The 27,239-nt window shown below is 43.4% G+C and overlaps 1 protein-coding gene across 1 annotated transcript; it reads left to right on the forward strand.

The window, feature by feature from the left end:
• Positions 1-10,286: 10,286 nt before the first annotated feature.
• Positions 10,287-26,177, forward strand: LOC115045592 (axin-2-like). The gene is made up of 11 exons (XM_029505359.1): positions 10,287-10,490; positions 11,365-12,308; positions 14,747-14,887; positions 17,497-17,599; positions 19,447-19,587; positions 20,162-20,583; positions 20,692-20,841; positions 20,939-21,172; positions 21,267-21,371; positions 22,009-22,134; positions 24,704-26,177. The coding sequence occupies exons 2-11, from the start codon at positions 11,476-11,478 to the stop codon at positions 24,828-24,830; spliced, it is 2,382 nt and encodes a 793-aa protein (XP_029361219.1). The 5' UTR covers positions 10,287-10,490; positions 11,365-11,475; the 3' UTR covers positions 24,831-26,177.
• Positions 26,178-27,239: the final 1,062 nt, after the last annotated feature.

The following is a 27,239-nucleotide window of genomic DNA, read 5'->3' on the forward strand; positions in this document are numbered from 1 at the left end:
AAGGGTAAGTAATTACATAGTTAGTGTTGAATAAAAACCCAACATGTTCCCGCTTCAGGAGATTGTGTGGCGAAGCATGTTTTTTTTCAGCTTCTGTTCACGAAAACTGTAGTCCCATCACATCCCTCATGTTTGAAGTCCCTACATCAGCTTTGTGACAAATACCATGTCAGACTGACAGTGAGATTAGGTCAGTAGTTTCATATTTAAATCGTATTGCTGTATTCACAGGGGTTTTGAATGGAAAAGGTGCCCCAGAGATTTCTTCCTGGTCAACCTTCTCTCTGAATAAAGCTTTTGTTGGCAGCGCTGGGTAAGCTAATCAAACAAAAACAGTCAGCCATTATGTTGACGTCAGTAACGACGCCAGAAATTCTTCATTGGGGGAGCTGGGGGGGGGCCTGCTTATGAATTTTACCTGTCTGTCGGTCACACACAGACACACATACTCTAGCTCTCTCATATGCGCGTAACCTTTTCGTAATGTGTGATTTGGCTTTCACTTTGACAGCTCTCCCAGCAACGCTATAAGCAACGCAGCAGTTGATTGTGGATGCTGCTTACAGTATTTTTATTTTTGCTTGGGGAGGCTAAGACTTTTTGACTCCCGCCGTCAGTGGTTGACGTCTTTGTGCAACTGTTAGCTACCTCATATGAGACTGATGGAGCTTGTTTAGCTACCTTGATTTTTAGCCATATCATTCTCAGTCTTACCATGCTACTGGCGGTTTGGGAGCTATTTCCCCTCTCTGCTGTGTGCCTGATTGGACCCATGTTCATTGTTTCACCCATGCAATGTGGAAGGTGGAGGTCTGATTGCTTGACAGCAGCGTTGGGAAAGGCTGTGGGATATGCCCACATGGACCAAATTTAACCAATACCAGGGAGGGATATGTCAAACTATTCATAAAAATGACTCAGTTCAGCCCCGTCTGTCCAATTAAATGCACAATACTATGCACAAGTCAATCAAGGATGCTTTGTCTCCATTTTGAATGTTAACAGCCTCACTGTCCATGAGCCCACTGGGAAAACTCCACACCATGAATATGTACTGCGTGGTGAGGACCACACTTCATATCCAAATTACAAGCACAAACTGAAGCATCGAAAACTGTCAACCAGAACTAAATCAACATCGCTGACTCATGCTTAGCAGAAACTGAACCTTCCAGGCTTCACAGATGTGTTTTTTTTTTTTTTTGTATGTCTGTGTACTTGGTAGCAACAGATTATACAGGTGACTATGACTGATCCACCTCCAGGATCATAGTGTCTGTACCTATTCTCATGTTCTCCACAAATTTCACTTGTTTCTCAGCACTTTACGATAATTCTTATCCCAGATTGACTGGTTTTAAAACGTTGAATAGAAGAAGCACATTTCCCCTTTCTCTTTTCTCATCCATGTTATTCCTCTTCTTTGACTCCACTCCCCTCTTTTCTCTTTTCTGTCTTTCAGTGTACATTTTTCTTTGCTCGCACAGAAACGTCTCTCCATCCCTCGTTTTTTCTCTGTGGAAATGTTTTCCCTATCGTTTGTCAGTGCAGTCAGTGAGGTGCAGAGCAGCAGTGCTTTGTTGCCATGTTCCTCTTTGCCTATCTGCTGTGCAGTGTGTTTTGAAACTCACCCTCCCTCCACACACCTGCTGAGAAGCTGCATGACATTGGGAAACATCCCACAATAGGGTCAAAACACTTTTATCTTAGTTTTAGTTATGGATTTAGAAACTCTCTCAGGAATAAACGAACAATATGCAGCTGGCCAGAGCTGAGGTCCTGGATGATTGCTCTCCTTTCTGTATGCACAACTTCCTTTATTCACAGTAGGTGGGTTTAACTCTTGATCTTATAAAAATATCATAACCTCAAAGAATAAAGTTAAGGACTTTAATCATAAAGTGGCTATTTTTGAACCCCTTTGTCTTACTCACAAGAAACACACACATGGGTTGAGGACTTCATAAAAGCAAACAGAAGCAGGTTATATGCATGCATGAACATATTGTATGTGCATTTGTGCGCATTGTACAGCATGTACCAGCTTTGGACAAACTAGCCCTTTCTGTACTTGTTGTTCCATAGCTCCTTTTCACTACAACATTTACAACAAGATTGAAATTGTAATTTCATCTTCAAACTAGGAAGTGTTGCTCATTTTTTGCTCATCCACAAGCTTCTGACCAACAATGACAGAAAGCTGTTAATTAAGCTTTGAGAGTGTTTTATATTTGTAAAAGAGTGGCGCAGGAAGAAGTCCTAGAAAGTCAGTTAGCATTTTAGCGCTCAGGGCTCCTTTTTACAAACGGCCTTTCAAAAATGTCAAAAACAAAACAAACTTTATATGAGGAAAGGCTTTTGTCAAAATGTAGCCCAGCATTAGCTTTTTACCTCTGATGATTTTCCATTAATTTATGAACAGTTTATGTATCATGAATATTTGTTTGTCATAGATCTCAATTTCTGCAATAAGCTAAAAACCTATAGGAAAATCCCACTAACTTTGTGGGGCCAACCAATATATCATCTTTACATAGTCTTTTGCAGTTTTTGATTTAGGATGAGATATTTTTAAGGATTTAAAGTTGTTGTGTCCCTTTGAATTTTCTCTTAGGCCTCTCTTAGGTGACATTAGGTTAACTAGACAGTCTGTGAATACATAAAACACTACAAATAGTCCCCTCCCTCAAAGGTACAGATGTCATTTTGATGCAGATTTGCCCACACACAAGCATTCAGCAACAGGATGGGGAAAAGTCAGAGATACTGTATGTGTCATGTGTAATGTGTGTGGATGAGTTTATTCAAATGAAATGTATTTAAAATAATCTATAGAAGAACCAAATCTAACCAGTTAGGAGCTGACGGAGCAGGCTGTATATATGTGGTTACATTTAGGGAAATAAACACAGCCAGTCATCACCACACATGATTGGCAGGTAATCAGCTCATGTGCCAAAACATTGAGCTGACAGCTACAATAATTATGGATTTTCATGACAAGCACATTTGTTCTCCCTTGTTTCAGTGGGATAATTTGCATCTGTATGCATGACAATCAGACACTTGCTACAGTTCTCAAGTCTGATGTACGATTTATTTTTTTCTCTTCTAAAATGTTCTTTGCTTTCAAAAACATAAATTACAGGTGTCAACCATTGATATGTTTATTTGGGAAACCTGGGGAATTCATGCCTTCCTCAAGTAGTTGCTGGAGGGGATAAGAATATTACTCATTCTTTTATTTCCTGCTTTATCATCTATAACACTGTCTTGAAATCAGGTGGAACAGAAATTACAGAGAGCAATTCTTTAACTTCCCAGGATTTCCATTTCGCGTCGTTGGAGTTTTGTCCAAAGTGGAGTATTCTGCACTGCATGAGTCACATCCAGTGCCAAGATTTAGTAGCAATATAGGAAACAGATTGCTCTTTAAAAAAAAGTGGTGGATGGATTTATTGTTAGTATGACTTTAGTGCCTAAGACTAGCATTCACCCACACGTAATGCTATTACAACTGCAGGTACTATATCTCTCCACTCTCCGGCCTGTGTTTTTGTTATTTATCATATCCATTATATTGTCCAAACCTTAAAGATCCCATACCGTATAAAGTAAAAATGTTCATGCCTTTGATCACAAAGCAGGTCTAGACCACAGGGAAAGGCACAGAGGATGTATTCAGAAACCAAGCCTTAAAACTAGGCATCAGGAACTTTATGATGTCACAACAAAGTAATAGCCCTCAGCCATGTCCCAAGCCCGTCACTGGGCCGTCCTGGATTCAACATCCAACCGTGCAGGATTTTGGAATGTTTTCCTTAAAACTGCTCAGAGACAGGCTTTCTGGGAAGAGGAGAGAGAGCTAGTTTCTTGAACGTAAAGTTACGAATGCATCCTCTTATGGGTGAAACAATTTCAAAAAAATCACCATAAAAGTGTAACATATGGGGCCTTTAACAACATGTGCTGATAGCATAACTCTGTTATGTAAGATAGACTGATACGTTTTGGGTGGAAATGAAAATCAAGTTGACATTAAAACTCAACACTGGCTACTTACATTACGATTCTTGGATGTTTTATTGTGCTCATCTGACGGCACAAATACATTGAAACAAGTACAAATGTCAAATGGTTTCATCCCATCAGGGAGCACTCCTTTTCTGTACAGTTTTACTGTTGTAACTGTTGCACTTAAAATTGAGAAATCAACTGTTTTTCCAGTTAAGAACTGATAGTTTCCTTGAACATTTATGTATTTCCATTGCTACGTCTATTTTGGAGTATCTGTAACGAACAGAATTTCCCCTGGGGGTTAATAAAGTATGTCTGATTCTGGATGAAACCATCAGTCATCAATTCATGTTTAAAGTGGGAATTGGTATGCTGGTTTATTTTGCCAGCGTAGCTGTCTTTGAATGGTGGCCCACTCACTTCAAAGTTGAGGTCCTTTTTCATGTGGTGCTTGCATTTTTGGTAGTTTCTTCAAATCCTGTGATTGTGAATTTTTTATTTTTTTATTTTTTTATTTTTTGCCTTGCGATGTGCTTCATGGTGAATAGTAGGAAGCAACTTGAGGTGAGCAAGGCCGTATGTTTGGAAAGGGGGCTTTAAATTTCCAATAAAAGCGAATTCCAAGCATCAGAGCAAACAGATGGAATTACATGTCAGTTTGATGCTAACCATACAGTGAACAGTTTAGTTTTTAAATCTGACACTGTCAGTGGACACAGCAGTTGGCCACATTTTTCAGTTGGAGTGTGGTGAAACTGGTGGGACGTGGATATGTTGACATCACACGAGCTGGTTGTAAAAAATCATGTTTCAAACAATGAACCATTGTAGAGTCTGCCTGTTGGTTTTATGGCGACTTCTCCAGAAGTTAACAGTTGAAAACTGGAACCTTTGGTCAATAGGGTCAATTCGTTTCCCTTATCCGGGCATGGATTTGCTGTCAGGCTGAGCCTCAGCCAGTTAGCTGTTGTCAGTTTAAACTGCTGGCCTGTAACAAGTATTGTTCAGCTTCTAAAGGGCCTGACTGTTGCTTCATATCAAGCATTTTTCTACATCATTTGTCTGATCCTCATTAAGGATGGCTAACGGAGCTCAAAGTGAACACTCACACATTTCTCTCTCTTTCACAATCATAATATGAATCACTTAATTTGGTGAGTATAATGAATTGACAAACATAATTAATACACATGAAATTGTCTCAGTGCAGTAACAACTGAAACAACTGCAGAGACAATTCAATACAGTCAACTCGCTCAGACAATGTAAACGTATAGTATGTATAATGTTCAATCTTTTAAAACAAAATGTTCTCTGATTCTGTGCAATCATGGAAGTGCGCAACGGTTGGTTTTTTTCAAGCTGTATATATTGTCTTGCAGCTTAGCAAGACTGACAGACAAACAGACACGCACTTTGTCTGTCTGTAAGGACTGGCTTGGCAAACATTTGCTCTCATCAGATAGGGTTTCAGTTTCTACAAAGGTTTGCCAAGCCAAAACGGATTAGGCCAAGCATCAGAGGCATTGTTTCTATACATTATTAAACTTTTAAGCCACCGAAAAACAGGATTGTAAGAAAAAAGAGGGAGAGTGGGAAGAGAAAAGTAATTATTCATCTTCAGTGCTCACACACACCCCCACACCTTGTTTAGCAAATCCCTCTCTCAAGTTTCAAAAGATGACCATTCAATTTTGTTGTTTTTTTTTTCTCCTAACCTTGCTATAAGCCTAACTTGATTGTTTTCACCCTTGATTTATTTAGACTTTTCTCAAAGTAGAAATTAAAGTTTATTTTCTCAAATTGGGCCTTTTAAAGGGAATGGTCTTAATAAGCCATAACAAGCAGATGAATGGCTGGCTTCTCAAACTTTAAGGGTGTTATGCACCATGTCCGACTTCAAAGCCCGTCTTAACTCCACACTTTAATTGTATCTTCTTCAAGCCTGTCTGCCTGACCGCCATCTGATTCTGCTGACAACTGCACTTCTCTCTCTTCTTCATGCTCATCCGTCTATCTCTCTATTCCTCCCTCTCCGTCTTTCCCCATCTGTCATGACTGATACACTCCCCCTCCCTTCTTTCTTCTTTTAGCTTTTCTAAAGTCACTCGGCTACAAGTGTCAACTCAGGCACGAGGCCTAAATTATTTTTTGGATGCGTGTTGACATCTACCACTCACCCTTCAGCTCATGCAAACAGAATGGTGCTATTTGCCCCTTTTTTTTTCTCTCCCTCTCTCTCTCTCTACACTCTATTTATTTCTTTATCACTCTTTTTTCTATTTCTCTCTGAGCCTACAAACAGACATTCACGCTTCTCTCCATATGGGCTTTAATTTGCCATTGTCCCCAAAGATATTCCTCGCTCAGGCTTGAGATAAAGGGATAATCACTTCAAAGGGAAGCTACGGGGGAGACTGCCCCCTCCTTCCCAGCTGAAAGGAGAAGTGGACAATACGCTAATTGAGAGGGGGAACTGATCACAGGGTCTGTTCAAAGGGACGCCTGGCCACGCCCCCTCCTCCCTCCGACGCACTTAATTTTATTAGTGTTTATGGTGATGCTTCAGCCAAAATTATCACTCAAACCCACCGCAGCCTTTGAACTCCCAAATATTGGGTTATTTGCAATTATCCACCCTCTCCTCTTTTTTTTTTCTGAGCTATTTCAGCACAAGTGTAGGATTTGAGCGAATGAAAGGGCGATAAAATGGGCTGCACAGAATTTATTGTTCGCTTTGTGGAAACATATACAGTGGGCTGTGACATGATGCAAATCCAAAAGTTCTTATGAAAAGCAAAACAAAAAAAGTAGCAAACACAGCTTCACTGTTTGACTGATGAAACTAATGATACACCATCAAAGACTTCTGCACTACTAAGAAAAAAAGAAAGAAGGAAAGAAAGAAACAAAGAAAGAGTTTCCCTTGTACCCTACATATTCACATAATCAAAGTCGTCCTGCTGGTTGCGTGTATCCCGACGTGACACCTGTACTGACAGCAGTGAAATGCATACTTTCTCTGTGCCTTTAATGCAGACTCTAATTAAAGAGGAGCTTCATTTCCCGTCTGTGGTGATACACCAGATGCCTTTAATTTCTTCTCAACCACAAGCTCTCAATTAGCCTCCAGGTCACCCTGTTTTATTGGGGCTTCATAGCAAGTCAGCAGCAGTACTCTAGTCCTGTATTGTGCTTTTAAAGCATTTGGATCTTCCTGTGAAATGGTTAGGGCCCCAACAAAGGGGTCAGGTTAGGGTCAACATCAAAAAGGGGCTTCTTGGGGCTACTTTACAGCACCCTCTCTCTTTTGTCACTGCTAAACACAAGAGTGGGCATTCAAGGGTCAACAGGTGTGGTCTCCTGGAATTGAGATCTCATGACACTTTCAAAAGATTTGAAAAATACAGCAACTTATAGCTTGGTTGCACATTTGGATGATCACAAAAGTTTTGCTTGTGGAAAGTGCATAGGAAAACGACACTCTGAATAGCTGAATAGCCCAACTTTACATGTCATTAAAAGCAGACCATGAAGGCATGAGGGAAGCTTCCTGCCTGTCAGCAAAACTTGAATTGTCTGTGGACTTTTTTTTCTTTTGCAGTGATATGTGCAGCCTAATTTAATTGGAGTGAAGATAACATCTTATCCTGAATGCGAAATATCCCGCTTTTAAGATTGTCCTGCACTTCAAAAATTACATTTTATAACCCTTCTATATCTCAGTTCTCCTTTCAAAGCAGACTTAAAAGGAGTTCGAGCACAGATAACAGTATGGCTACATATTTCATTGCTTTAATTTGGGCTTTGCTAATCAGCTAAATGCTCCTTGAATCATGTTGCCAATGCCGATGACCTATTTTGTGACTTTGTGTTCTGTGCTTCCATTTTCCAAAGGGTGGAAGGTTTTCGGGGCTTTTTGGGTGCTGCATTGTTTGGATTTGTGGCAGCAATGTTTGCCTTACAGAACCTTGAGTATAAACTGTGACAATGAATGACCTGTTCATATTCACACTGTTGCAAGCAGGCATGAACGCATCAACACAGACAGAGAAGGACTGTGCCGTCTGCCATCAGGTGTCCTTGTGACACCTTGCAGGGAAAGATTCTTGGAAGAATGGGTTTGAAATAAGCTGAACTCATCTTGTCATCAGACAAGCTCACAGAATGCAGGAAGTGGCTGGCAGGATGTCAATTTAATCAAGTGGATTCCTCTATACTATGGTACAAAACAAACAAAAAAAATGAAGATATGCTACTTCACATATTTGTAGACAATCTGCGCTGTGCTAAAATTAGTTATCTAAACTAAAATATACAAGTTGGAATCTTCAATGTTAACAGTGAAAATATTAATACCACTAAATTCTCTTACTCAGCATCCAACTATGTCGGTCTGTATGAGACTGGGTGGAATTGCATGATTGGTTAACCCATGCAGCACCCGACAGTGGAGACATTCGGACAAACGCACACAGATGCTGACACATGTACAAATCCACAAGGGAACTGCTGCGTTGCAAGCTTATTTTTCGATGTAAAACTCAACAGGAATTAATCACCACTTGGGGACCTCAGAGAAGTTGGATTTCATTAGTTCCCTTGTCCTGTAACATCATGAGAGTTTTGTGAATTTGAATCCTCTGACTTGTATAATTATATTCTCCTTTAAAGTTGATTTTCAACATCAAAGGGACAATATAGCCTTTGAAGTACCATGGGATTGGATCACCGTCTAACCCACTCTTTAAGATTCTGTCACAATGACATTAGGGAAGTCATGTGAATTAAAAGACTAGAGAACAGCTCTTGCCTTTGCTCTCTGTCCAATTTCAATCATAATGTCATGCTGTGCCATTTTCCCCGAATGTGGAACTGGCAAGTGTGTTCGGTTGACATCTTTGTGGCTAAAAGCCTGTGACTAATATGGAAATTATTTGACAGTTACACTCTGTATAGGATTATCAAATTAGAGCTATAACTTTATGAAAGGAAGAAGTTTGAAACAATTATAGCGATTATAAAATAAATAACTGCAGCATCTTTATTGTCAATCCCCTAACTCTGGCCATTTTTTCATGAAGTCAGAATATTAGAGAAATGACATTATTATAAGATCCCCTATACAGTAATAGAGAAACGTTGAAGACCTGTCTTGTACAACATGACAAACATAATTGACAATTGCGTCGTAAATCCACTCACGGTGGCTCCTCGTCAGCCAGGCGGACTCACTAAAGTCACTCCTGACACAGGCAACAACAGCATCGCTTTTGTTTGCTTTGTGTTTCTGTTGAAAGTTTGTGTAGTGACAGACGGACCGGGGGAATAACGCCATTGGCACAGCGGATCACTTGCTTGTGACGCTCCGGAGCTTCGGGGAGTTGGCTCTAGATCGCCTGTCTTTGATAAGGTCCTGGCACACGAGTAACCCCCCCGGTGGAGAAAAGTTTCTTTAACGTTTCCGAGAGTCGAAAAGCTCGAGCTTGTTGGGCGGAGAATCGCGGAACAAAACGCGCGGTGTGTGTGTGTTTTTTTTTTTTATTATTTTATTTTATTTATTTATTTATTTATTTTTTGTGGTCATTTTTTCGCCGTATCTTTATTTTTGGTTCGTTTTATTCGGTTTTTATCTGGAGGGGTTGGTGCGTTTTATGTACCTTCCGGGACCACAGCACTTTGAAGTCCACGGTTAGACCCTGAGCCCGGTCGGTGTGGGAGCAGCCCGGAGGATTTGTTCTGCCGCCTGCCATGACTTCCAGAAACACCACCTGAGGAGAAAAGTCGACGGAGAGACGCGCCTCTCCTTTATTCGCTGCGGGACGGACAGCGGCGCCGGGGCGGTGGACGGCGCAGCCCGTTGTCGGACAACTTCACTTTCACATTTGCTAATGAGTGAGGCTGCTCCGGTACATGGATGGTAAGTCGTAGGAGAGCTGTTCCACAGGCCCCCTCTCTTGGCCGCTTTGATGTGCTGCTGCTGAGGCTTTGAAGTTGAGAAATGCGGGCTATGTTTCTTGTTTGTGGGCGAGAAACACGGTGAGATAGATAAGAAGCTTATGTTTGTGTGTGAGTGTGAATGTATGAATGTGTAGCCCAGATAAAAAACGAATATTTGGTGAGTCCTCTAGCTGGAAAGAAAGTGGGATGTATTCTTCAGTCAGAACCCCCCTCACACACACACACACACCACTCCCCTCTTTTGACACCCCCAGTGATCTACATAGGGACTGAGCCTGCCTCCTCTGAGGTCAGTTGTTGAATGGGACAGGGTACATGAAACTGCAGTGGTTGTTCTGCACCGACACAGGACACGTGTGGCACGGCTTGGGCTTCACTTGGTCCGCCGTCGTTTTGCCTGTGCTGGATTACCGTCTGGAGAGTTTCGGACTGTACTCGGCTGTTCTGGAAAATGGAGTAACACTTCCAACTTTTTAGACGGGTTTCACTCTGGTTTGATCTGCCCTGCGATGGTATGTTGCCTTACGCACGTTTATTCAGCCTTCAGCCGCTGGATTTCAGCACCAGTTGTGTTGTGCGCTGGAGTGACACTGCCTGATGAGACTGTGAAGTGTTGTGCAGCGTTTGTACCTGGCAGCCACAGAGTTCGTGCCGTTTTAGTTGCAGATCATGGCAACAAGCTGGCGATCGCCTCGGTTTTCTGACAGTGGATGGGGTTTATCCTCCAGTGTGTCAGGTCTCTGAGCCGTGTCGGCAGTTCAGACACGTTGCCGGGGCTATGGCTTTAATAATGTGCTGTAATAGCCTTCTTGGGGAGATATTAGGGCGATTGATCGCTTACGCGTGAGCGGCCAGCTTTCCTCGCGGAGCTTTTTTTACCCCTCGCACATTACGGCGTGCGGGGTCACGGTGGCGCGGATCAGATGTGTTTCTACTCTTCTTGTGCATTTCTGGGACGGAGAGGACAAGTGTAGGTTCCAAGTGGAGACGAGTGTGAGTGTGTGCGATGCAGACAGGGGTAGCGTACGGTCGTCCGAAACAGATTGGGAATTAATTGGAGTTGAAGCTTGTGACATGGACTCGTTAGGAAAACACGTGTAAGCCACAGTTGTGAGAATACGGTTTTGGAGAGGAGTGAGGCTGTGTGAGATGATTATTCTTGTAAAATGTTTTTTGATGTGACAGATCAATGCACGCTGAGAATGTAGGCTGCAGTTGATCTCTCATTTAGATTATAAATAGATAAATGAAACGGGAAAAAAAGCCTTTCATATTTTCTTTCTCTGTGAACCCGGCGAGGGTTTTTGAAGGGGACTGTTTACTTGATGTCTTTCTTTGAAGTTAAGCAGGATCTGGCTTTGATTAGATCAATACTTTGTGTTTCAGAGTGAAGAGGAGCTAAGAAGCTCCCCCGCTGCTTTTAGAGAGTGAGGAGGATTAGGCTGGAGCTCAGTGGAGGCACGACGGCACTCTCACACGGCAACCGGAGCTGGAGCCATGAGCAGGGCGCTTACGGAGCACATCAACAGTAGCTTCCGAGAAGATGCTCCTCGTCCTCCGGTACCGGGGGAGGAGGGAGAGGCGTCATGCTACAAACCCAGCAGATCTACCAAAATGAGAGCCCAGAGCAAGGTTAAAGATACCCCTGTCGCCGCCGCGCCTTCCGGCTCCACACCGCGGAGGAACGAGGATGGACTCGGGGAGCCAGAGGGCAGCGCGTCCCCGGACTCGCCGCTAGTCCGGTGGACAAAGTCACTGCATTTTCTCCTGGGCGACCAAGACGGCGCTCACCTCTTCAGGACCTTTTTGGAAAGGGAGAATTGCGTGGACACTTTGGACTTTTGGTTCGCCTGCAACGGCTTCAGGCAAATGGACTTAAAGGATACCAAAACGTTGCGAGTTGCCAAAGTTATTTTCAAGCGGTACATCGAGAACAACAGCATTGTGGCTAAGCAGCTGAAACCCGCCACCAAGACCTTCATAAGGGATAGTATTAAGAAACAACAGATAGATTCTGCCATGTTTGACCAGGCACAGACGGAGATCCAGTCCAACATGGAAGAGAATGCCTACCAGATGTTCTTGACCTCTGACATATACCTCGAATACGTGCGCACCGGCTGCGAGAACGCGGCGTACATGAACCACGGCGGTCTCGGCAGCCTCAAGCTGATGTGCGGATACCTCCCTCCTCTCATCGAAGAGGAGGAATGGAGTTGTACTGACCTGAAGGCAAAAACGTTAGGGTCCGTGGTTGGACTGACTGCGAAAACCCTGAGGGCTACCGCTACCATCCGGACAGCAGCTGAAGTCCTGGAGAACAGCTGCAGGTAAGGGCAGCTCACCTCAGCGCATCTCACTGCATGTTCATTCTTTTCTGCGTGTGTTTTATTTCTTTGTTTGCTCGGCTGTTGTTGTTTTTATTTTATATCGTTATTATTTTTTGCTAGTGTAGTTATAATCAGCTCCCCTTCATTAGTCAAACTGCAATGAATGGGTGGCATTTGGAAGTTATTTCACAAATGCCGAAGAGAGAGATAAAAGCACTTAATCAAAGAGTCTCAGAAGAACACGCCTGTATATTTGTGCCCTCCTGCCTTGCAGTTAGCCATGGGGTTGGAGGGGCGGAGGGGCGGGGTGGGTACAAAACATCAATGAATCTGAGCCTTCCTTTTAAGTAAATGGTGTCTTGCAGGCAGCCCTCTGCTGGCTTGCTCAAGTTTCCTGTGCTTTGAAACCCTTCCTCCAGTTCAGGCACAAACTCAGACACCAAGTCTCATGACTTACAGCTACATAAAACAGTCTAATGCTGTTGTAAAGTTGCACTGTTTTCGTGCATTCTGCTCACTATGAAGTATAGTTATTGTAGCTATACTGTCAAAAACTCCCCACCCAGAGAAACACAAGCACAGAGTTAAAAGAACTTGTGCAGTCACTCTCATGCCAAATAGAGATATTGTTCTCTTGGTCGGAGATGAAAGCAGAACTGTTTGTGGAAATCATTTGGGCTTTTATCTTAAGAGCTCATCCCACACATTGTCCAACAGCTGAAATCTTTTCAAGCCAGGAACATTTTCAAAAACTGGAATTTATACACGAGCCTGCATCAAAGGGCACTCAAAAGTTTTTTCCACAACTACTTTGTCCTCACATCTGGACACAGTTATTCCTTAGAGGTTTGACAATGTTTTGATATTTTGTTTTTGTAGGAAAGGAGCGATTTATGGATAATACGTACTTTTGATACTTTTAAAAATGCTCTCCAGTGTGAGTTTTTAATGATAGGGTAAAAATTAACCGATTAAGCCTAGGAACACAACTTAAACACCCTCTGGAGGATTTTTTTTACTGCATTTGAGCAGATGTCAGATATCGCGATAGCTCAGTCAACTCAGTTGCTTTAAAGTGATCACATTGACATTCAGGACCAATAAGCACAGGATTTGTTGACATGTGGGCATCTCTTGGTTTCCTGGTGTGATCCTTTTTCACTGAAAGGAGAGAGGGAGAGAGCCCCCTCTTTATCCCTTCCGTCACCCACGCTCTCCCCCCTTTCCCTCTGCCCCTCACCATCTCTTTAGGTCAACCAATTTCCATCTCAAACATGTGGAACTAATTTTGCCACTGCACAGATTTCTTTTTTTCCCCCTCTTATTGAGAAACATCCAATACTCAACTCCAAAGTGATAGAAAAACATAACAACAAAACATCCTCAGCTCAATTCCGCAGTTTCAACCACCAAAACCACTTTGCCTTAAATTGTGTTTGTGTGTGTGTCAGTGTTTTCCTTCCTCTTTCTCCTCTATCCCGTGCTTTTATCTCTTTTTTGAAAAAGAAAATCTGCCTGACAGAGACTAAGCATGCTTTTGAGGGAGACAGGGAGAGACAAGAGGAGGAGAAGGGGGAGGTAAGAAAGGAAGAAAGGAGATGGGGAAAGAAAGCAGGGGGTGCAGAGAGCCCAGCTGTGCTAAATACCTGACTCTTTGCGTGGACCTTCCAAAGGTCAGGTTTGTGCTTGGGGCCTACGGCTTTAGTCATGCTGGGGTTCTCCTCTCAGCACTCCCGGCAGAAGGCATTCTCATAAAGAAAGGGGCCCTCCTTCCCCCTTTCCATCTCTCCCTCCCTCTCTAAAGCTCAAGTTCCCCCTTCCTCTTTTTCCCTCCCTCTTCCTTGTCCACCCCCTTCACTACTGGAACAGGAATGCAACACAGCAGGAGAGAGTAGAAAGACAGAGAGTGAGACTTGAGAAAGGAGAGCAGGGGAGAATGGTAAAGGAGGGGCCCCTGTCTGTAAGATAGAGGGAGGGAGAGATAGAGAAAGTGGGAGAATGTGAAAGAGAAAACAATCCAAGGAAAGCGAGTGGGTGGTGAGAGTGCAGGAGTGGTGGTATAGAGATAGTGGAAGAGAGAAAGAAGGGAAATGATGGTCACAGCTCAACTCTGTCCATCCACACACACTGCCCCTTGTATGTTACGAATGGGGGCATAAGGAAGAAAAGACAAGGAGGGGGAAAAAAACATGGCGCCATCTCAAACGCTTGCCACATTCCTCATGCCCCAAAGTCTCATAAAAGTGACTCTTAGTTACAGAAATCTGCAGAGAAATGTAAACTTAACAAACTCCAGGCTGTCGGGTTTGTTTTTGAAAAGAACAACAGGAAAGGGAAGCAAATAAACTTTATCCAACTATGTCACATTTCTCCCTTTCCCCCGTCCTCACTCCACATTCAGACATCAAATAAAGCTTGTCTTCCTTGTTCTTCCTCAGGTCCCACCGTCGAGGAGACCCCGCTAGCCCCTATTTTGTGAACTCTGGCTACATTTTTGCCCCTGCCACCAGTGCCAACGACAGTGAGATCTCCAGTGATGCCACAACAGATGATTCCATGTCCATGACAGACAGTAGTGTGTAAGTCAACACCTTTCCAGGAAAAAATCTAGGGGTGTAAAGAAAAACATTTGGCCACTTACTTTTACAGACTCAGGTTTTTTGGGGGGGCATGGGACTGTACTGCTGCAAAATAATGGCCTGTAATATATTTTAATTATCCTCCATGATTGACTCCAGGTAATTCTATTAAAGTGTAGTTGTAGCTCAGGCCACCAGGGAGATAACTCTGGGAAAGTCATTATGTCTGAAGACCTTTTGAAGTATATTCTGATGCGTTACAGGCTAGAGAGAAGAGAGAAAGAGAAAAAATGAAAACGTCTTGATGTGGGTGGGGGCGTTGCCTCATTTTCCTCAAAGCTGAAATGTATCCATCCCACCCTTCTGCCACAACAGACTTATTTTTTTTTTTTTTTTTTTTTTCTTTTTTCATATTATCTAATCGCTTTTTCTCTTTGAAGAGCTTGAGGAGAGGGGGAGGAAAATAGCCATTCGGGCCTCAAGACAAACTCATTGAAAAATGTTGGCACCAAATGAAAGGAGGCTTACTCACATGGTGGGTCGGTTTCCTGCCACTGGCCTCTGCAGCGTGCTGAGATCATGTGTCTGCAAGGCTTTCACAGGGGTTACTCATTTCTAGACCTTGGGACAAGCCATAAGGAACTCCCCCCGTCCACACCAGGGTACCCCCTGAAAAAATCACATCCACCCACTGAGCCCTCCACAGCCTCTCTCCTCCAGCCTCCAGAGCCAATAGCAGGAGTGGTGAGGCTCAAAGTACTAGGGAGTGAGAAAATAAAGTGCATGGAGTATAAAGGGCTTAACTGAATCGCTTTCAGCCTATTGTTAGGTGAGGGGAGCTTAGGGGGATAAGAGGGTGGCTGGCTGCTTTGAAAATGACTTGCACAACTGAATAGGAGATCCCCATAAAGTAAGGGCCCATGAAGCCATGAAAGAGTCCATGGCTGTTTTCTCTTCCCCAACCTGGACAAAGCATCCAGCCGTCACATGGTTCGCCAGGATGGGAACAGTTTGGACATGATGAAAACATAGTTAGTGAGAGGGAAGTTGACAAGTTTTGTTAGTTGAAGTTTTGCTGCTAAGTTTGAGGTTGAAGTTTTTGCTCAAGCTCTTACTTTTGAAGACTTTCCGCAGTTTCTTCCTGTGCCTTAAGGGATAGTGGCTTGTAGTCTCAAGGGTACAGTTTGTGAAACGTTGGTTTTTAGTAGCAGGGTTACAAGAAACTCCCTAAGAAATTAATACAGCCTGGCTTCAATATCACATTTTTTTGACAATGTCACTGTTTAATGTTAGTTGAAGAACACAACTAGATTAATAAATAAAGAATAGAGAAAAACATTGGTTAATTGTATCATATGTCAAATTTATCCTCAGGGTCTTTGACACAGAGAGCTCTTCTGACCTTGTCCCCCGCTTTTGCTTCTCCATACCAATAACTGATAAAAAAATAAAAATAAAAATAAGTAAAAATAAATAAAAATACAGTGTCTTCCTCTCTCATTTAAGGGAACAATTTGATTAGTGTGTCCTTTTTATAGTGGTTAACAGGCACACAGCAAATTTAAATCTCATTTCCCAGATAAAGAACAAGAAGAGGAGGATTTGGGAAGGGGGGTGGAAGAAAGGGTGGGGGGGGAGGGAAGGTTTTTTTTCTCTCTTTTTGCTTATATCTTATTTATGGATTTACTTGGACGCTGGGGAATGCTGCTGCACCAACTTCAAACATTACCTTATCTTACAAACCAGCCTTTTGATGTTGCTGAGATCAGAGGCTCACAGCAGAGCGCTTGCCAAACGAAGATGGCAGTGGGTGCATATGTGCATGAGTGTGAGATTTCAAAGAGGCAGCAGAAAAAGTAGCGTTTGGGCTAGGTCAGACACTTCTGAGCAGCCAAAACGGCCAAGATAATTGGCCCAGCTTAAGTGGCAGCTGACTGGAAAAGCTAGCAGACACAGAATGAAAAATGAAGAATAAGATTCCCAGAATAAATGCCTAATTGTCTGGAGACCACTAGTATTCCTAGCTACATCTCTATTTTCATTAATATATCAGCGCGACAAAGCCAGCAGCCCTTAAGACACATTTGCTAGACCGCTTTAACCTGTTAGTTTCTGGTCCTAACCAGCTGCTGAGGTTGGCACTAAACTCTTCTGCTTTTGAAACAACCACTGTCAGAGAACTGATGTAATCTTATCAGTGGGGCTCTTCTTTTGGAGCCGACAGGGATGTTTAGCATATCTCTCCCATTGTCCTGGTCTATTTTGTTACATGTATTTTTGTTGCCTTGGCTTCAAGGGCTCCTGGGCTTTTGATTTAGCCATAATGTGCCTGGTGGGTGGTTACTGGGTGGTGTTGTGTCCCTCACTTCAATGATAAAACTGCCTCCTATGGGATTGACTACTGGTGCTAATGCACCAACTTTTGGTGAGGAAGTGTTGTGACCAGCTTGACGAGAAGCTGTAAATCATCAAAAAGTAACACCCACTGGAAAGCTGGTTATCAGTGACTAATTAATTATAGTTAATGACCTTCATAAAGGGTTTTGACAGTTCTTCTTTTCTTCCTGTTAAACCAAATTTAAATGTGTAATTATTTTTGGTTCTTACAGAGATGGAATCCCTCCTTACAAGCTGGGCACCAAAAAGCAGCTCCAGAGGGAGATACATCGCAGTGTCAAGATCAATGGCCAGGTTACACTACCCCATTTTCCTGTGAGTCCTACTTCCTTAAGTTCTACTTCCTGTCTTAGCATTTCCCTTTTTGTAATCTGCTGAACTCAAACTTTTACATGCTGACAGACAACTGGGTCCTGATTCCCTTGAGGAGTTCTGCTTTATTTTATATTATTTTATTTATTTATTTTTTATTTTTCAGAGCTCATGTTGTGACAGAATACTATATTTCATTCCCCGACTCGTTTTCATATAAAAGTCGGGGTAAATGAAAGGCAGAATTTGCATACCACTACTTCTACAGCAGTAACAGCCCCTCCTTCGCCTCCATCCCAGTCGCTTCTGTAGGGATGTAAATATAAACTTGTGTAGTCATCTCTGTGTTCTGTCTCAAAAACTGAAGTGTGTCACAAAGTGTCTTCATAGGTGTTGGTGTATCAATGATGGCTGCGGCAATGTCGGAAGTAATAGACATAATCATAATCATAAATGTTTCACTATAACATTACTAATTGAGTTAATTATGATTTAACCTACTGTTTACATCCTGTAAGAGAAGTAAAAAGGACACCATCATTCATTTCCACTGCTCTGTTCTCACCCTGATATCTGGCCCTGTTAGTATTTGGGTCAGACACTGTAAATGCTTTGAATACAAGATTTTGTTGACCTGCTAGAGGTTTGACGAACTAGGTTAGAATTGAGACACAGGTTAGAAGGTGGGCTTGTTTGAGGCAAGAAAATAGATGAAATTCTTTTGTCTCCAAATCCAAACACAGGTATGTGTCTGTGGAAGAGGTGTGTGTGTGCGTGCATGTATTTTACAGTGTTGTCTGTTCCCCATTTTTTCTCTCTTCTTCTGTCTTTTCTCTCTCTCAATCACTCTCTCTTTTCCTTTCCCACTTACACTCCTTTAATGTCTCCCTCCTGATTTGGAGATGGCTCTGTCTCCCATGATGCACCAGCCCCAGGCAGCAGGGGCCCCGTGCAGGGCTGGCGCTCCTTTGCCAGCAGCTCTGCTTTCCTTTCTTCTTCTTCCCTTCATCGTGTCTACAAAGAGATGAGAGTATCAACAAAAAAAAAAGAGTCAAAATCAAGAAAGCCAGTGTGCCAAATAACAAAAAAGTAAGAAAGGGAGAGAGAGGAATCGGTGCATATAGTTAAAGAAAAAGGAGGATAATGTGACCAGAGTACCTCTGAGCTGCCCTGCATGCAGCCAGGAAATAAATTACTACTTCCCCTTAGATCTTCCCAATATTTGAGTCGTCTATCCTCTCCCTCCTTCTCTGTCTCGCTCTCTCCGTGCCACTATTGCCACTTCACTAACGCACATCTCAATCCTCTTTCTCATTTTTCATGCTGTTAATTTTGTCCCCCTCTCTCTTTTTCGACTCCTCTCTCTTCTCTGTCGATATCTGGCTTTTATTCGGAGATTTTAAAGCTGCGTGTCCCTCCCACCCCTAGTGTGCGTTTGATGTTTGACAAGGGCCCTTTGAAGTGTGCTGACTTCAGAGGCTTCCTAGCTGATGGCTTGGTTGGGCTACAGAGGGTGCAGGCAGGGGGCCTCCCCTCCGAGCGAGACCAACTGCTACCCCACCATCTCTACCCCCTTCTCTCCCCCTCGCCCAACAGCCTGGCGCTGCCAAGGGCACTGGGCATGAGAAGATCTGGGGAGGGATGGGCGGCAGAGAAGGTTTGGGTTAGCTCGGGGGCAAGGGCATCTGGATTAGGCCTTTTGGAATAGTAGCAGGCTTTTTTGGAACAAGATAGGATTAGGGCAAGGGCTTTGGATTAATACACCATATTGCATCTGTCAGGAACACTAAGCAGTTACACTCACACTCACTTTCTAAAGTCTCCTCCCCCCTGTGTTGTTTATCCTGCAGAGGACATACCGGCTGCCTAAGGAGATGACCCCTGTTGAGCCCTCCGCCTTTGCTGCCCAGCTCATAGCCAGGCTGGAAAAGCTGAAGCGAGAACAGGACACAATGAGCTCACTAGAGGAGAGGCTGCAGCAGATCCAGGAGGTATGCATGCACATAAACCTCAGATCCCATTTAGAACTTCTGAAGAGTAACCAAGTTAACCTGGAACAATGGTTTGGTATGGCACTACAAAGCCTGTACGCCAGCTTAAGCATGTCGAAGAACAGGGGAAAAACCAAGGGATTTGAAATTCTGTCTTGGTTTAGCTGCATCTTCCCTTTTCCCACTCTGTCCTCCATTATTTCATCTGCAGAACTTTCAAACTTATGTTTCTAGACACACTTGAAGTTCCTTCAAATAGTTAGCACTTAGCTAGTCTCCAGTGGCACGTTTACTGAGTATGTGTAGTGCCAGTCTCTTTGTGAAGCACAGGCACACTCTGCATTATAGATGAAGTGCACCCAAAGCCTGTTAGCGAAGATAACAGTGCAGCAAAAAGGAAACTCAAATCAAGTTATCCAGGCGTTTGCTCTCACTGACTTCAGAGTACGATAGATATAAGTTGGTATAAATTGAAACATAAATCCCTCTGCTTGCTGCCTTTTACGCATATAACTGTATGAATTTTTCATCAGTTGCCATAACTTTTTTTGGATTGTTTTCTTTGCCTGATCAGGAGGAGGAAAGAGAAGAGACCAGTGACCTTGCCAGCAACGCTTCTCTCCAACACCCCCTTCTCCCATCTGGCAGTCAATGTGAGGAAGACCCACAAGCTATCCTAGACGAGCACCTATCGCGTGTGCTAAAGACACCTGGCTGCCAATCACCGGGCGTTGTTCGGCACTCGCCACGCTCACGCTCCCCAGATCGGACAGGTGCCGTGGTGACATCTGGCCACACACCCTTCTTTGGTGCTTATGCTGGGGGCGCCAAGGTTCTGATGACGGGCAAGCAGTCCACCAAGCACATCCACCATCATTACATCCACCACCACCATCCAGGGCCTAAGACCAAGGAGCAGATCGAGGCAGAGGCGGCTCAGCGCGTGCAGTGCCTCTGCCCTCCAGGGGGCACCAATTATTCTGACTTCACCCCTGCGTAAGTGCTGCCTTTGCTGTCTGTTATTGTACCTCACTTTCTCAGCTTCCCCTCTGGTAAAGCTGATCTTGGTCTTCGGTCCTAACCAGCATCCCTTTGTCCTCCTAGTCGCTGCAGCACTTTGTCCAGGCGGCCAGTTAAGGCCACAGATGAGGGTATTTCTTCGCCCTGCCTTCCCCTTGATGCCACTGATCGCTCTCAGAATGTTTGGCAGTGGATCCTAGAGAGTGAGAGGCAGGGAAAACACAAGCCACAAAGGTTTGTGTCTTTCAAGATTCACCACATCCTTTGCACCAAAGAGCACATCTTGAGGCAACAGCTTATTTATATACTGATCATTTTTTAATCCTAACAGCACTCAAGGCCTGAAGAAGTCCGGCCCACTTGACTCCAAGACCCTGCCCGGACGGACTCACAATTCTTGGGGTGGAGGTGGCATCGGCAATGGGGCTCACCTCCGTGGTCACCACCCTGGCCATCCGTTTATCCAGGACCCAGCCATGCCACCCCTGCCCCCACCCAACACCCTGGCACAGCTAGAAGAGGCCTGTCGCAGACTTGAAGAGGTCTCCAAGCCGCCAAAACATAGGTAAGCAAATGCAGAGGCAAAATACACCACAAATTCAAACCAGCAGTCTGTCTAAGTTTTGATTAGTAATCGATCTCTAATCTGATTTTGATAGGCATTCAACAGCAGCCAACAGCCTTCAGAGAGACAGGAGCCATCCAGCAACTGCCTTTCCCACTGGAGGAAGCCCTCTAGCCAGCCCTGGACTCCAAACAGACGAGTACGAGTGTGTTTTCTTTTACTACTCTCTTTTTGAATCTCTTACCCAATTCCAACTCAACGTCAACTGCTGATTTTTTTCTTTCTCTCTCTACTGCTTTCTAGTTTTCCAGTTTTCATTCCTCAGACACTCTTGTTAACGCTCCCTCACTCTCCATGCTTGTGCATTCAGCTTTTTCCTTTCCTCACAGATTTTTCTTGTGCTTCCCCTCAAAGAGAGATGCTGTGAGTCAGCACAGCCATCTCTTTGAACTCCTCTCACTTTTTAATCATTTAAGATTAAACATGCTTTAATACGGAATCCTAACTACCCACCAGTCTCCCAACACACTCACACTTACCACTGGAACCCAACAAAGATGTGTTAAGTAGCCCCTGGTAACTCAATATTTATCAGTCCTTCGTACATGTGTTGTTGAAAGGGCAATGTGTTTGATGTAAGGCTACAGCCACCTGACTGTGAGGCCTCTTTCAGTTTTGATTAAATGACCCAGAGTGAGCCAGCTGTCTTGGCGTCCATAATTAATCATTTTTCTAAAAGATTTTGTCTAAAGGACATTCAGCAACCCAACTTCTTCCACCTACAAGTTCAACTCAATGCTGTCTTTTTTTTTTTTTTTTTTCACTTTGATTGTCAGGTCTAAGGAACTGGTGGTCACCTACTTCTTCTGTGGTGAAGAGATTCCTTATCGAAGCATGATGAAGACTCACTGCCTCACCCTGGGACACTTCAAGGAGCAGCTTAGCAAGAAAGGCAACTACCGGTGAGTGTGATCCACCAACAGCAGCACACAGATCACAGCACATGGGCTAGATGTTTATTTATGCGTATCTGGGAGGGTTTTCAGCTATAGCAGTGAGTATATATGTATATGTACTTGTGTTATTGTACTGGTATATGCTTGTCTGCTGAGTGGGAGTGTGAAATCCTGGATCCTGATAGTTGAAAAGAAACTGGGCTGATCCACTGTATTCAGAGCTTACAGAAGGGGGGGCGGGGGTTGTTAGGGGGGCTTGAATTTTTCTCACATCTGGTACTGATTTCCATGGTAAGGCAGCCCTAATAAATATGGCTTTGAAGCCTGGGCCATTTTATTTTGTGCACAAAGACCATTGCGAGACCTCGACACTATTGCATCAGACATTAAAATCAAATGCTGCAAACACCTTCTGCTAATAACCGATAGCGGTTTAACACAGCAAAAAGCCCCCAGTCAAGAGCAAACGAGGGGAAATTCCTAAATCACTTAAAGACTTGTAAGATAATTTAAAATATATTTGTTGGTGCAGGAAGTCCAGGCTCCCTTTATCGAGTAGGTGTTCCAGTATTTCATACGTCGTAAGCGTCTGAAAAGACTGCCCATGACATCAACAGGAAGATTATGGCCACATCTGCTTGTTAGGCAAGAGAAAGAAGGCGGCCTGCAAACAAGTCATAGCACCCCTGCTATCCCATAACTCTTCAGTGAGCAAGAGAGGAGGAGGAGGTGGATGAAGCGTCTGGCTTCAATGGCAGTAGAATGTGTGGAGTTGGTTAATTTGGACATGGCAGCGGTACAGCAGAGAACAGTATGCCGAGGCTCTGCCAGATGATATTGGTGCCAGATGTTGCGAAGAGAGAAAAATCCTGCCACATAAAACATGTTCCAATGGAAAGACTCCCTCGGCCTCTCTGTCTCACTCTCTGAAACAAAGTGATGACTTTGAACTATTTGTGAGTGAAAATGTAGCATTTTGGGGAGAGAAAAAAAAATCCAACCAGTCAAATTGAGAAGGTTAATGGATTTATGCAACTTTTTTTGCAGAAGATAAAAAGGTTAAATCTTCAACAATAAAGCATAGATAACAGTTTACTGAAGTTTACTGAAACACCACATCACTGAGCAAAGTCAACACTCCTGTGTCACATCCCTGCACACTTGAGTGGAGTCTCGCAGTTATGGTAGCATAGCCTCCTCCATCTTTTGTGTGTAATTATAATCAACAAGGAAAATAAAACAGTGTGTGTACATTTTTGTTTGCCCTGCCTTTGTTTGAATGGCTCTAAGACGAGCAATAAAACAGAGCTTTTTTTCTCCTCTTTTGTATTCTGAAAGCAGGCACACATGGGCAAAATGAGGCATTTTTCCATTACAAAGCTTATCATTAAATCCCCTCCCGCTGATCTTTTGCTGGGTTTAAAGTAGAGAAGAGAAATCATTAGGAGCTCCGGGAGATTTCATAGTCACTGGGTCCAAGCTAGCCCTGGCAGTTGTCTCTGCTTGAGAAAAGAAGAAGAGTGGACTAGCTTGGTGACCTGTGACCTCCAGGAGACTGTCTTTGCGGTCTCAACCCCCCACGCCTCGCTAGGTAAAGCCCCTCAGGCTCGGCCTGCGTCCCACCTATCATACCCAATCACTGAGCCAGAGAAGGCCTCCACTTTGCATCCGCTTTCTTCTCTTCCTGCTCTTTCTCCCCCATCTCTGTTCTCAGCTGGTGACTGGAAAGCTGCCCAAAGTGTGTGTGTGTGTGTGTGTCTGAGTGATGCAATGAGTGTGTGTATGCAAGAAATGCATGTTGTGTGTGTGTTTGTGCACGGGAAGCGGAGTGTGGTCTTGCAGTCACAGGCAGACTCTCAGGCACCTGAAATGTCAACCTTTGTGACAGAAAGGCCCTTCATTTGACAGCCAGCCCAATTAGAAGCCATGGAGGCACAGGAGCAGGCAGGGGGGGGGCACTATTCAAAAGAGAGAGAGAGAGAGAGAGAGAGAGAGAGCATGGGGCGGGGGCTTAAGACAGCCTCTAATTAACCCCTTCAACTTTAATAAGACCTTGCAGGACAGATAGGCATCTGTAGAATGGCCAGCAGTCAAGATGAACAAGTGGATGAGGAGACAAGCATACATGGATGAACACACATGCACACTCACACACACACACAGCCTGTTTCTAGCAGCTTGAATTATCACAGGGAGTGTTTAAACGGAGGGTTCAGCTCTGTTTGTGCAGCGGTGTGATGTGGAGTCAGGCTCTGCCTTTGAAGTGTGCAGGGATGGCATTGAAGGCTATGACTAAGTTGTTTTGAGCAGGATCCATTTCTGGCTCTCAGAGTGTGTGTGTTTGTGTTTGATTTGGACTAAAGGGAGTTGTGCACAAGCATGTATATGGAAGTAGTTGTGTAGGTGCCTCAAAGCGGTATAAAACACGATGAAATATATCAGATGTGCTCCTGCTGCCACTCTGTCAGATTTCGTTTGAGGTCTTTTTTGTTGTTGTTATTTTATTTCTTTCCCACACACACCTACGCTGAACATTTTCTAATCACAGACATTTCTCTTTGTTTTTCCTCCTCAGGTACTACTTCAAGAAAGCAAGTGATGAGTTTGAGTGTGGTGCTGTGTTCGAGGAGGTGTGGGAGGATGCCACCATCTTGCCCATGTATGAGGGCAAGGTCCTGGGCAAGGTGGAAAGGATGGACTAAAAGCTACTTTGTTGCCAGGCAATCAATGCCCTTCCCTGCCCAACCAAAAGCTAAACCCCCCTTAAAAACTTGAGCAAGTGACTCTCTGTAATTAACAAAAAACACTCTGGACTCCTTTGTTGTTGTTGTTTGTTTTGTTTTTGTTTTTTATAATAATATTAAGCTAAACAGAGTTAATATATCCAGCACAAGAGGAGTGATTGAAGGAAGACGAGCCAATGAAGTATACCGAACCCAGAGGAGGTGCCGCCCTCCCTGACATTCTCAACCAATCAGCCTTAGAAACACAAGGGAATGACACGACAGACTTTTTGAGGCCAATGCAAGGCTTGATGAGGATCATGATGACGAAGAGGACCGCGCCTCTGCGTGAATATAACCACTGAAAATGACTGTTTTGTAGTGATGTGATGAGAGACTGATGGTGGACTAGCAGGCGCTGAAGATCCAGCGCCACCAAACTGCTCTTAATGTTACACTCCGACTTGTTACAAAAACGTCTGTACGTGTGCATATACATACATGCATATATGTATATATACATGAATTATATATATAGATGCATTTTGTCACGAGTTGAAAGTTTTTATTAAGTATTTATTGAAAAGAACACAACCCACTCCTTTCCCTGATACCCCTTCCCAAGTCTTCTTAAACCTGTGTTCCTCCCTCTCCCTATTTCCAGCCAATGGGCAAGCTGCTTTGAATGTTGGGAGAATACTGTGGTGATTTTGTTTAATGTTTGCTCTTTTTTTTTTTTTTTTTTTTTTTTTTTTACATATAAGGATGTGATTCTAGCCTAGCACCTCCCATAGCCTTGTAGCCCCGTCTGACCCAGAACAACAACCTCAGCAGTGGTCTTGTCCGAGGCACAATCCCTCCACTATCCTTATGGGCAATCCCAGTCTTAAATGCTGCTGATAGATTGTAACGTTAAGTTTGTCACACTCGCGTTTCCACTTCCCGGCCCCCTCGCTCACCCCCATTCACATCTCCCTTTTTCTCTTCCTCTCAGTCCAGCGACAGAGCTCAATCTTTTTGTTGTGCCTTTGTTTGTAAACCAGGCATTGCACAGGGGGGTGGGGGTGGGGTGGGAGGGGGTGAAAATTGTTGCAAATACACACAAGAGGAGACCTAGAGCACAAGTTGTACGATCTAATAATGGCATTGTTTACAGCCTGCACACCAAAATAACTTGTGCTAACAAGAACCTGTTTGGGTCGCTGAGACGACTTCTCAAAGAGTCGGCTCGTGTGACAAAAAAACATTAAAAAGGAAAAAAAAAAAGTGAAGAATTATGGCTCCGATATCCTTTTGAATGTTGTTACAGTAACATCGTATATAGCAGAGTTCCTGTATACATTGTAATTATGCATTCTGAAGTATGGATACTGAAACATGTGACGCACACACACACACACACACACACACACATCTAACTATCGCTGGTGTTTTAAGAGTACAGCACCTGTGCCTACATGGACGCCATACCATGTGCTACCCTGTTTCAGGGTTTTAATATATATCCCTTGATTCTCAGAAGGGTTTTATGTTGAACAGATATTTTTATGCTTTTAATAATATCCTGTAATCATGTTTTTGTTTGTTTGTTTTTACCCCACAGCCTTTTTTGTTTTGTTTCATCCTATCTAAACTGTAAATTATACATTATATAAAGAGTTTCATTTAAAGATTTACATGGACCTATAATTATTGTAATTATTGAGAGATGTAGCCTTTATTAAAGTTTTATATTTTTCAAATGAAAACTCTTGTGTCTGTCGTGATAAATATTCAAATATTTTTTTCTGATGATTTTCCCGTCATAAAGTTGGACTGGCATGTGAGTTGTCTAAATACATGATGCGGGAGACGGACTGTATGACTGTCAGTGAGAATTGTACAAATATAGAAATGCAAAGCCAGTCAAGTATGTAACATCAAGCCTCACAGAATCCTGGTGACATTTAAAGATATTTGCTCAAAGTCCTCCTGTAATACAAGACAAACAACAGGGCCGTATAAAAGCCTATTAATTTGGTCACAAGACATCATTGGATTAGCTGCTGGGCACTTAAATAAATCATGAGAAATAGAGAAAACTATATCACACTATATCAAACCACAATCAGATGATTTGTAGTGAAAATGACAGAGCATGTGTATGGACCTGTTGTTAAATACTCACTGGAATGAATCTTGACAGTTGCCTGCCTTCTCTGTGACCTTCATGTCTTCATCAGTAATGAAGAGTGTAAAATGTTCTTGTCACTGAAGTACAGTAGTGTCACACTGTGATCGCACCACGATACAGACTGATGACAGAGAGGTGACCAAAAACATTAATACCATTAATGCAATAATCCTTCATTGCCGGGAGTTTGAGAAACAGCTGGAATAAAATAAAAT

The sequence above is a fragment of the Echeneis naucrates genome, chromosome 1 (assembly GCF_900963305.1).
Source record: "Echeneis naucrates chromosome 1, fEcheNa1.1, whole genome shotgun sequence".
Lineage (NCBI taxonomy): Eukaryota > Metazoa > Chordata > Actinopteri > Carangiformes > Echeneidae > Echeneis > Echeneis naucrates.

Bases quoted from the DNA above. Each gene is read 5' to 3' on its own strand.
- LOC115045592 (XM_029505359.1), top strand. From the start codon at position 11,476: ATGAGCAGGGCGCTTACGGAGCACATCAACAGTAGCTTCCGAGAAGAT. The intron at 19,588-20,161 runs GTATGCATGCAC...TTGCCTGATCAG, and splicing joins GGCTGCAGCAGATCCAGGAG to GAGGAGGAAAGAGAAGAGAC. The intron at 21,173-21,266 runs GTAAGCAAATGC...TGATTTTGATAG, and splicing joins TCCAAGCCGCCAAAACATAG to GCATTCAACAGCAGCCAACA.